Source organism: Molossus molossus, unplaced genomic scaffold, assembly GCF_014108415.1.
Source record: "Molossus molossus isolate mMolMol1 unplaced genomic scaffold, mMolMol1.p scaffold_m16_p_1, whole genome shotgun sequence".
Classification (NCBI taxonomy): domain Eukaryota; kingdom Metazoa; phylum Chordata; class Mammalia; order Chiroptera; family Molossidae; genus Molossus; species Molossus molossus.
Window position 1 is genome coordinate 2,174,324 of NW_023425344.1, and position 10,676 is coordinate 2,184,999.

General features: G+C 63.6%; 1 protein-coding gene across 1 annotated transcript; it reads right to left on the bottom strand.

The window, feature by feature from the left end:
* Window positions 1-1,447: 1,447 nt before the first annotated feature.
* Window positions 1,448-10,040, bottom strand: LRPAP1 (LDL receptor related protein associated protein 1). Its single transcript, XM_036276239.1, has 8 exons — window positions 9,822-10,040; window positions 6,607-6,751; window positions 6,068-6,192; window positions 5,328-5,448; window positions 4,443-4,604; window positions 3,946-4,028; window positions 3,518-3,694; window positions 1,448-2,892 (listed from the first exon to the last, which is right to left on the bottom strand). The coding sequence occupies exons 1-8, from the start codon at window positions 10,038-10,040 to the stop codon at window positions 2,830-2,832; spliced, it is 1,095 nt and encodes a 364-aa protein (XP_036132132.1). The 3' UTR covers window positions 1,448-2,829.
* Window positions 10,041-10,676: the final 636 nt, after the last annotated feature.

Here is a 10,676-nt window from a genome sequence, read left to right on the forward strand (position 1 = left end):
TGAGAGACACGGCCCGCAGGGGACTGACCGCCACCGAGGCACACGACCTCGGCCGGAATCGAACCCGCGGCTCTCTGGTCCGCGGGCCCACGCTCTGACCGCTGAGCCCGAGCGTCCAGGGAAACGTGAGTTCTAGACTCAGCACAAGGAAACCCAGGTGGAGACAGCGTCACGCACAACCCTGAGCACACGTGAGAAGTGACACCGCCGGCAGAGCGTGGGGTGGGTGCTCCCCCTGGCTGTAGGCCGGCTTTCTACGGACACCCAGGCAGGACAGCGCCACTCAGAGGACACAGCAGAGGTCCGCCCCCGCCCACCAGCATGTCTGACCCACACTGCCTCCTGCCCGGGGGTGACCTCAGGGCCGGGTTATTTTACGCTCTGGCACTGAAAATCCGTGTGACTCACTGGTCACTCCAGAGGCTGACCTCCAGGTCATGCCAGCAGACACACAGCTGACAGCACCCAGCTCAGCGGGAGACACAGCGGGAGCCACTGTCTCCCGCTCACGAGGGCACCGGGGGAGCCCAGGGCCAACGCCGCACCTCCCCGGGACGCACTCCACGGCCCGTGGGGACGCCGCCTGGCCAGGGCGGACGGTGAGGGGCTGGAAGGAGGGCTGCTGTGTTGACGGTGAGGGGCTGGAAGGAGGGGTGAGGGGCTGGAAGGAGGGCTGCTGTGTTGACGTGAGCAGGGACGGACCTCAGACGCCAACAGAGGGGACGGACGATTCAGAAATGAAAAACCTACCCCGACAGCACCGTCTCAGACTGAGGAGTAGGGCCGGTGGGGCGGGAGGCCGTGGGCCGCAGCCGGGACGTGGCGCTGAGGGAACTCCCCGCGAGCAGCGTCGGCGGCCGGGAGACCCGGTGCGGCTAGGATGCCGTGTCCCCAGTGCCCGCCGTGTCCAAGGAGACCCGTCAAAGGTCTCACAGCTGTTCAGTAAGGCTTCTGAAGCCGACTCTAATGTGCATGTGGAAAAGCAGAGCTTTGATGAATCTGGGGACCGGAAACGCCTGCTCCCCACTCCCAGGACTCATCACCCAGCGGCTGTCATCAGGGCCAGGAGGTCAGAGGCGGACCGCTGACCCCTGATGAAGGGGGTCTACGTAACAAATGGGAACACGAGGAGAAAGTGGCCTAAAAACCGAGTCCTCGGAACTAGCTGGACACCCGTACATCGGGACGGAGCTGCCGCGGGGTCCCGCAGCCGGTGAGACAGACACACTGACGGTCTATCCTGCAGTGACGTGCAGGAACAGGCCAGAGTGGCCTCTGGGTAATGACCATTGTCGGCCTCATCACCTGCATCTGAAGATGTGCTTTCAGATGGACTCCCTCCCGTTTCTCTCCGAGTCACCCTGCAACGCGAGACTCCACACACGGATACGTGGACCTCCTGAAACCGAGGGTGAGCACCTGGTCCTGGCAGGCTGCCAGCAGGAGCATGGGGGAGAACCCACCCACTCTGGGAGCCAGAACACACGCATGTCCACCCAGCGTTACTATCCCAAGCTCGGATACCCCCGCACAGGAGGGACGCAGCGTGGCAGCCACATGACGGACCACCACACCCACACCCACCGACACGCACTCCGGCACACGTCTGCGATGTGAGCGGGGAATCCGACCGCACCGAAGCCAGGAGTGGCCTGTCCTCCGGGCTGCCTCAACAGACTCCACAAACGGGTGGCTCAAGCATTTATTTCTGTCCTGGAGGCAGGGGGTCCAAGACCACGGGGCAGGGGGACCAGTGTGTGGTGAGCCCTCCCCGGGGTCTCTTAGAAGGGCACCGGTCCCTCATGGGCCCCACCCTCATGACCCCATCACCTCCCGCAGGGCCCGTCTACAGCTACCATCCCACTGGGGGGTTAGGCTTCAATCCATGAACTTGGAGGGGGGCACGAGCCTAGTTAGCTATGAGTGTTGGGGGTCCTTGGACCCTGGTCATCTCCCTGGGGTCAGCTGGTGGAGGTGGTTGCCACTTGCGACTGGTGCACTGGTCCACCCCAGCACGGTCTGATGGCCAGGCCTCACCTCCACACTGATGTGACCCCACGAGGGCTGGGGTGTGCTGGCACATGGGGGCCCTTGGCACCCAAGCTTGTGGCCTGGGCTCTGCACGCTGGACGCCGTGCCTCAGTGGACAGTCACCGCCCACCTGTGAGGCCTGGTCAGTGGCAGACGCGACATGGAGGCCCAGGGCTGCTCTGGGGTCTGCTGCGGGCGACCTCCCCTCACTGAAGTCCTGCCCGTGGCCCGTGGCCTTGGCTTCTCAGAGTGAACGTATGTTTGATGGACCAGTCTCCCAGGTTCACCCCTGGGAGCTGTGGGAGACCCCCGACCTCCCACTGTGCAGCACCCTCCCTTCCAGAGCACTGGGCACTTCTGTGGGACATGGGGCCTCCCTGCAGGGGCAGAAAGACGCCACCAGCCCTTCCTTCATCTCCTGCATCAGGGAAGGACGAGGTGGGGTGGGTGGAAGAGGGGACCTCAGCCTGGCCAGGGCCAAGCGGCAAAGACACAGTGAGACAGAGGCAGAGACGGCTGAGTGGCGCGCCAGGTCCCTGGGGGTTGAACGCGGCAGTCCCTGTACAGGGCTCCCGCCTGGGGTTTCTGCGGCTGAGTCACCAGGTCTGCAGACCGGTGCTGCGGCCCCAGACGGCCCCTCGGCGGGCAGCTGGAGTCGGTGCACAGGTCCCCCGCCAGGCACACGGCATCTGAGGCCATCCTGCCCACTGGGCGCTGTCACACTTCCCCAGTCCCGTCCAGACGGTGCCACCGAGCAGCTGGCCCCTCGGAAGGTCCCGGAGCCGGGGCCTCGGGCCGTCAGAGCTCGTTGTGCCGCGCTCTGGAGATGCGCCCGGACAGGTCCTGTAAGTGCTTCTTCACCTGGGGAGAGCGGCGGAGAGAAGCCCTCTCAGCTGTCGCCTCACAAGCTCTCCACCACCTGGGCGCTGCTGGACATCAACCGGAAACCCCCAGAACACGAGAAACCAGGAGCCAGGGCAGACTGTGCCGTTTGTCACCCAGCAGGTCACCTCCAAAGGGCCCCTTCTGCCTGTCACCACACGTCAGTAAAACCCCGTGGATAAAGCCCCTCGTGTTTTAACGCCTGGATGGTGGTCAGCACAAGTGACCTGGCCAGGGACCTCACGACCTGGCTGTCACCAAGCACGAGGCAGGGCTGGCCACAGCCCTAGAGCTATTCTGGTGGAAAACGGTGACAATACACAGGTCCCAGCCCTCCACAGGCCCCGAGAGCGGGCGGGAGGAGCTGGAGGCCCCTGCCCACCACCCGACCCTCAGGGCAGCCCAGATGCCCTGCAGGAGCAAGGCTGTGAGTCTGAAGCCTCCGGAGCTCCGTGAGGAGGGGGCAGCTCCCTCTGCAGAGGAGAAAGGGGGGCTCAGAGGGGAAGCCGGCACACACAGGGCCGGGCCGGGAGGGCCGCCCCTTCCAGGAGGCTGGAGCCCGGTGCGAGGCTGCGGCCGGCCGACCCCTGCGGAGGGCACGCACCTTGTAGCCCAGCTCCTTGGTCTTCTCCTCCAGCATGGCGTAGCGCTCCTTGTTCCGGCTGACGTGCTCGTGGTCACCAAACCGCTCCACGTGCTTCAGCTTCTGATGCGAGATTTCCAGCTGCTTCTGGTAGTGGTTATGCTTCTCAATCTTCACCTCAAAGTGCTTCAGCTCCTCCTAGAACAATGTTTTGAGCAATGAATTTCCCCAACTCGTTCTTCATGTCCAAAGTCCCCTCCCTGCGCCGCAGGCCCGCCGCCAGGGCCTGCAGTCCCCGCACTGCGGGAGGCAGCTTCAGCTGACAGAGTGTGCAGTGGTCCCCACAGGCCAACCGGACGACGAGGGAGGGACGCAGAGGGAAGACGGGGAAGGTCCGTGAAAGGCAGCCTGCCTGGACGGCCGAAAACACTGCCCTGCGCCCTGCTCACCCGAAAGGCCTCCAGCTCCTTCTCGGTGAAGTTGGCCGTCCTGGCCAGGTCCCACAGATCGATCACCCGGGGCTCCTCGAACTCTGCAGAGCAAGGCAACCTCAGGGACGCACATGGGGCTGCGTGTCCCACCTGGCCGCCAGCACGCTGTGGGAGCATGTGCGTGAGGTGTGGGTGCATGTGAGCACGGGGTCAGTGTGCACGTGTGCATGCGCAGCACCCAGGACCCACCAGCCACGCCTACTTCCTGAACACCCGCCCGCCAGGCTCCTGCACCGGGTCCTGGGGGGGGCAGTGACCTGGAGCTCGAGAAGGCAGTGCTGTTGCAAACGAGCCCCTAGGTGTGAAGCGGTCTGTTCCGGCACGTAACCAGCCATGGGAACAGGACGCAAGTGAAGGGAACAGTGTGCACCTTCCAGGAAAAGGGACAGAGAAGCCCGGGTGCGCTTGCCGACAGCGGGGAGACCGGCGGGGTGCCGGCCCTGTGCCCAGCTCACCGGCCTCCGCGCCGTAGCCCTGGTGGCTGACTCTCCGCAGGCGGTCGTAGCCCTGGCTGATGCCCCGCAGCCGGTCCTTCAGGTCCGCGTGTCTGCTGTGCAGCGCAGCTTCCTCCTGCACACGGCTCATGTCCGAGGGGCTGATGACGTTCTCCTGCATCTCTGTGGGAAGCAGAAGCGGGGTGCCCGATGAGGGCTGGGGCCACCAGTCAGAGCCAGCCCCGTCACTGAGGCTCCGAGCTCACATTCCAGCTGAGTGTCTCCTGCAGGCTCTGTGCTCCCAGACAGCTCCCATCCTGGCCCCTGCCTTTGAAATGTGCAGACACGAGCACCCACGTCCCAAGACAGCACTTTGCAGGAGCCCCGAGGCCCCCTGCCGGCCCTCCAGGGTGCTGACTTTCTGAGGGTGGGTCCCCTGGGTCCCCCACTCAACAACGGTGCCCTCACAGAGGTCAGTCAACTGCGTGTCTGTGGGAGCGAGGTGGAGAGCAGTGACCCGAGCTACTAGAGTGTTCGTCTGATGGACATTCCCTGTAACTGTCCAAGGCACCCGGAGGGGCTCCCAAACAGCGAGATTCCCACTCAGAAAACTTGGGGTGTGAGGAACCAGCGTGGGGTCCCTCCCCACAGCTCCGTTCCGGAGCCAGGGCTGCACAGGGAGGGCTGGGGGGGGGGAGGGGAGAAGAAACACCTTCCGTCCTGCTGGGGGGGGGGACGGGATGGGTCGGGTCAGGACAAACACCTTCCGTCCTGCTCAGGGAGGGGGGACGGGACGGGTCGGGTCGGGACAAACACCTTCCGTCCGGCTCAGGGAGGGGGGGACGGGACGGGTCGGGTCGGGACAAACACCTTCCGTCCTGCTCAGGGAGGGGGGGGGGACAACACCTTCCGTCCGGCTCAGGGTCTCCAGCAGGACGTTGTACTCTCGCACTTTCTCCCTGTGGTGCTGGAGCTCCCGCCACAGCTTGTCCAGCTCCTCCCTGGAGAACTTCCCGGACGTCTTCGCCTGGGGGAAGTGGCCGAGTGAACAGCTGCGAGGGTCGTGCTCCTCCGTCCACACCTCAGGCCCCCACCCCGCCGGGAACCGTGGGGTGACGTGGATAACGGAGGCCCCAGGCTCAGCCTGCAGGCTACAGAGAGCCCCCTCCACAGCCCCCCCCCCGCGTCCTCCCTGGACCAAGGACAATGGGCTGGTGTGAGGACTCCAACTCTGCCGCACTCAGTGTGGTCCAGACAGTGTCCTGCACAGGCACCGGTGGACAGCGGGGAGCGAAGCGAGCACTCCGACTACCGCCTGGTCCCGGCGACCTCTTGAGTCTGCACCCTCGGTTGGGGGCACCTCTCAGAATCAGACGCCGCCCACAGGACCCAAGCCCTCCACAGATGCCGTGTGAAGGTGCAGCCAGCCCGGGCCGCCCAGCCTGAGCACGCCGGCTGCCGGGCAGGTTCTCCGCGTCCGAGGCCTTCCTCTGTAGCGGACGCAGCTCCTGTGCCCGCTGGGCCAGCACAGGGGACAGAGGCCCAGGAAACGCGACCCGAGAGACAGCACGGCGGTCTCACGAGAGACCCCCACGTAGCAAAGAGGGGCCCCAATTCTCGACATGAGGGCACACGTTTCAGGGTACCTTGTGCCACAGTTTCTCCAGCCTGGGGTCCTCCAGGCTGTCCTGCTCGGTGCCCTCGTTGAGGGAGTTGCTGCTGATGGCCCGGGCGTCCTTCCTCCCGTCCAGACGGTACTTGGCCAGGATGACTAGGAGAGAGCGGGGCCGGTCACAGCCGCTCCGGCCGCCCACACCAGCGCCTCGTTGTCTGCCCTGGGGTGCCACTGCCCCCGGTTCTGAGGCCTCACTTCCTGCCTCAGCCACACCACCTGCGCGAGGGACCCGCTCCCCCTGGGCTCAGACCACTGAGGCCCGGGACGAGCCGCGAGAAACACGCATCCTGGATGCCAGACACCTGTTCCGTCTTCTCCCTAAACTGCAGAAGGTCCTCCACCGAGCCACCGACAGTCGCCTGGCGACAGGCACACAGCGCCTACACCTGGGCACTCCTGAAGCTGCCAGGGAGACCTGTGGGGGCGGCTCCCCACCTCAGGGCCCCCGCACCGCCCGCGCACCGCGTGAACAGGAGCCCGGACGCCGCCCCTGCACGGAGAGGAACACACCATTGAGGCTGCGGATCAGCTTCGCTTCCTTCTCCCCGTCTTCATCTAAGCCTTCGGCCTTCAGCTTCTTCCAGCCGAGCTCACCCCTTTCCTGTATCTTGAGATCAGCATGGAGCTCGGACAGTTCCACGGGAGAAAGCTGCAGCTGTGGACCAGGACGGAGCACATCTGATGAACCAGAGCTCAGGAGAAACTGACCCCTGAGAAAAGGCTGATGGGAGACACTGGGACCTGAGGAGATGGAGGCGGGTCCCAGTCCTTCAGAATCCCACACCTGTTCCCACAGAACTTCACAGGACCTCAGCCCTGCTGAGTGAAGACCACTGGCCTTGCCTGAACCGTCTACAGCATGGCATGCCGGCACCCCAGGTCCCCAGGGAGCCACCTGCCATCTGTGCCTTAGCCGGTGGGCACAGGAGAGCCGGCTGCACAGGGTAGCTCCTGGAACACTATGCCCACCCTCCCACCTGACCCTGAGCACAGTCATGGGGCATCTGGGTGAACAGGGTAGGAGGAGGCAGGGGCACAAATAGGGGGCTTGGTGAAGAAATCAGTCCTTGTATCACGAAACTGCAACTCTTAGGACAGAAGATTGAACTTATGGAAAACTTCCAAAAAAATAAAGGTACCCCCCATGGCTTCCCCTGGCACAGTGGTCAGGAACCAATTCCCTTGTGAGCAGGGCACCCAACTGGGAACTGGCTGACTGAGGCGCTGAGTGGGGGACCTCTAGTTCCTGGAGACCCTGCTCCCTGGCTCAGCCCGGGAGCCCCCGCCCAGCTTCTGGCCAGCACCATCCCTCCTTGCTGTGATGACCCAATAGTTCTTACTGGTCCCAGTACCCTGGAGGCTGTAAAAATCAATCACACGCCAGCAGACGCCCCACCCCTGAGGAACTCGCTAACGACCCCACTGACAAACCCAGGGCTGGGGGTGCAGGGCTCCCTTATTGCCTGGTGCCGCCCCAGTGCCTGGCTGTCTGCTTGGGCTGGACACATGTGCACCCGTTTGCAGGAAGAGGGAGGGAAGACTACCCACGCTAGAACCTTTGAAGAAAGTTTTAGGTCAGGGAAGGAAGCTGTGGGCCGGTCTCACACAGGACCTCACCACCAAGAAAGGCAAAGCTGGGCACCTCAGCCCTCGGGCCCCCTGGGACACAGGTTGCTGGGAATGGGACTTGAGCTTGTGGTCTGGGGAGTGAGCAGATAAAGAACCTAGACTCCTAAAGGTCCTTTATAAACAAATCTGTCATCTCAGATTTCCTGACTTCATCTCTCGTTGACACATAACCTGATACTTGGACTGTCTGCTTACGTGTATTGTGAGCTCCAAACCAGGGATGCTTTTAGAGGGACCCCATCCTCTGCAGCAGGAATGACCCACTCCCCCTCATGGGCTGCAGCAGACCAGGGCTCCTCCCCCCAAGCAGGGCGGGTCATGGGAGGAAATGTGCTAACACCAGGAACTGCACGGAAGGCGGGCTTTCCCTCTTCACAAGCCCCCAGCCCAGCAGCTGAGTCATGGGATTCAAGCTAAAACTACATTCAAGTTTGTGGAGTTGTGAGCACAGAAGAAAGTACTGTTGATTTTTGAGTTTTTAAGGAAGTGTGAAACCTAACACCCTCCTATTACTCCCACCCTTCAAATCCTTACCAACTAGTTAAGTGAAGTGCTAGTTACAATGTTGCAGCTACTGATACAAATGGTATGTTCACTGGAAAGATGAAAGCATTCTAAATGCTCAAAAAAAAAAAAAAAAAACCCCACAGAAAAAGAACCCTGCTCTGGGATTCTGAAGTTTACTGTCCCCACAACAGAACAGCTGGTCAGAACCGACAGTGCGCAGCGGCTCGGGCGCCCAGCGCTGCAGGCCAGTGTGGCACTGTCTTTGTAAAGTGGGTCTGCCAAGATGTGTGTGACCCAGAATGTGCCTCGGACAGTCAGGCCAGGGCTCCGGGGGAGCTAGGTGGGTGGGGAAGGCTGCACACCACACCGTGACATCAGCACATACAGACAGATTTGGTTAATTCTCCCCCAAGGATATTTTCCCATTGATTTTTAGACAAAGTGTAGGGGAGTGAGGGAGACCTAGAAACATCGATGTGAGACACATCCATTGGTGGCCTCCTGCACGAACAGGGCTGGGGATTGAACCCGCAACCCAAGTACATGCCCTTGACTGGGAATCAAACCTATGACCCTTCAGTCCACGGGCCATCGCTCGAACTGCTGAGCCAAACCAGCCAGCACATTAAAAGCTCTGAGAAGTCCTGCAGCAAAGGAACCTATCAGCTTTGTTGAGCTGTTTCCCAAACCTACCTGATCTCAGACCAGTCACCTCCCCTGAGGACCTGCATTCTCAGGCAAATCCTGGAGTGGAGGGTGGCTAAGGACAGCCTGAGTCTGAGCTGGAGCCGGGCCCCAGCAGGACCTCTGTGGCTTGAGGAGGGACCAGCAGCTGCCCCCCTGCCCCCCCTCTGGATTCTTTTAGTATCTCTTCAAATTACAGTTAAATGTTAACGGTTCCTGTGGAAAGAACTAGTTAACAGAAGCCAAACGCAAAGGAGAATCTGTGTAACATTAAATACTGGAATAAATCATTAACGACTGAGAGGCAGGCAATGCGCGGCGCGAGGCTGCTGGGCAGAAACAAGTGGCACAGAGGTGGTGATGGCCCCACAGGGGACGCTCGATTTCAAATGCATCCAGACGTGCCGTCACCTATGCACAGGCCTTTGCATGCCAGTCACATCTCGACAAGCGATGGAAAAACCCACCGGGGCCCGGTGTTCACCCAGCCGCAGCTCTGATCCCTGGCCCCGCGACGGGGTGCAAAGCACAATTCAGGGAGCCCGGGCGGAGTGGCCGGCCCGGGCGGGGACCTGCGAGCCCCGGGGGCCTCCTGGCACCCACCCCTCCCCTCCCCTCCCCGCGCCCCGGCCCCGCCCCCTGCAGGTGCGCAGGTGAGACCCCCGCGCGCAGACGGGTGCGGTGCCCGACAGAAGGGAGAGGTCACAGGCGGCGCACAGGGGCCCCCGACCCGGCGGGACAAGCGCCCCGGGCAGGCACTGGGCGCTCACAGCCTCGTCCCCGAGCCAGGAGGGCGGCGCGGACCGGACGGCCCGCGAGCCCGGCCCCGAGGGCTGAGGCCCGGACGCGGGCTGGACGCCGGCGGACGGAGCAGCTCCAGCGGCCCCGGAGGGACCGCCGCTCACCCGCTGCGCCTTCTCCCACAGCTGGTTCAGCTTCTCCATGCGGAACTCGGCCCCGGGCTCGCGCTTCGCCGGCCGCTCGGCCTCGTTCTTCTCCCGCGAGTACTTGCCGCCGTGGCCCGCCGCCGGCCAGGGTCCGAGCAGCAGCGGCGGCAGCAGCAGCAGCAGCAGCGGCGGCGCCAGCAGCCCGCGCGACCCGGGTCCGCGCCTCCGCGACGCCATCATCCTCCTCAGGCCGCGCAGCCGCTGTGCGCCGGCCAAAGGCCCCGCCCCGCCCCGCCCTGCCGCGCTGCCTTCTGGGGGTTGTAGTCCCTCCTGCGCGGCGGGCCCAGGCGGAAGCCGCCGGCGGACTACAAGGCCCAGGAAGACGTGCGGCGGCGCGTGAGCGTTTCCCAGGCAACTACGCCGCGGCCTCGTGATGCCGGGCGCCCGGGGCAGCTGACGGCCTAGGGCTTGCCCGCGGCTTCTGGGGAGAGGACGGGGCCACCAGACCCCGGAAACCGAGGCCCGCGGGCCCCTGTCCTCTCCACTCCCTAGAAACGGGACCGGGGCTTCCCCTGAGACTGTTCCGGTGTCGTCTGAGGTTGAATCGTGTCCTTTTGGGTTCGGGAAGGTGGCTCCTGCTTGGCACTCGGGCGTGCGCGTCGCTGCTGGCAGGGGCCTCGGGGCCTCCGAGCCCCCTCACTTGACGGAGGACGAAAGCGGAGGCCTGTCCCCGCAGGAGTTTCCCCGTGCCCCGGGGAGCACGTGCGCCCCGACACCGACACTGTCCCGCGCCTGTTCTGGGTTAGAGGCCTGTGCCTGCGTCACTTCTTCCCACCCGCGCCTTCCAGAGAGTCGGCAGGAGTCGACGGAGCC

Bases quoted from the DNA above. Each gene is read 5' to 3' on its own strand.
- LRPAP1 (XM_036276239.1), bottom strand. From the start codon at position 10,040: ATGGCGTCGCGGAGGCGCGGACCCGGGTCGCGCGGGCTGCTGGCGCCG. The intron at 5,449-6,067 runs GTACCCTGAAAC...CACTTCCCCCAG, and splicing joins TGGAGAAACTGTGGCACAAG to GCGAAGACGTCCGGGAAGTT. The intron at 2,893-3,517 runs GTGCGTGCCCTC...CGCTCTCCCCAG, and splicing joins CCAAGGAGCTGGGCTACAAG to GTGAAGAAGCACTTACAGGA.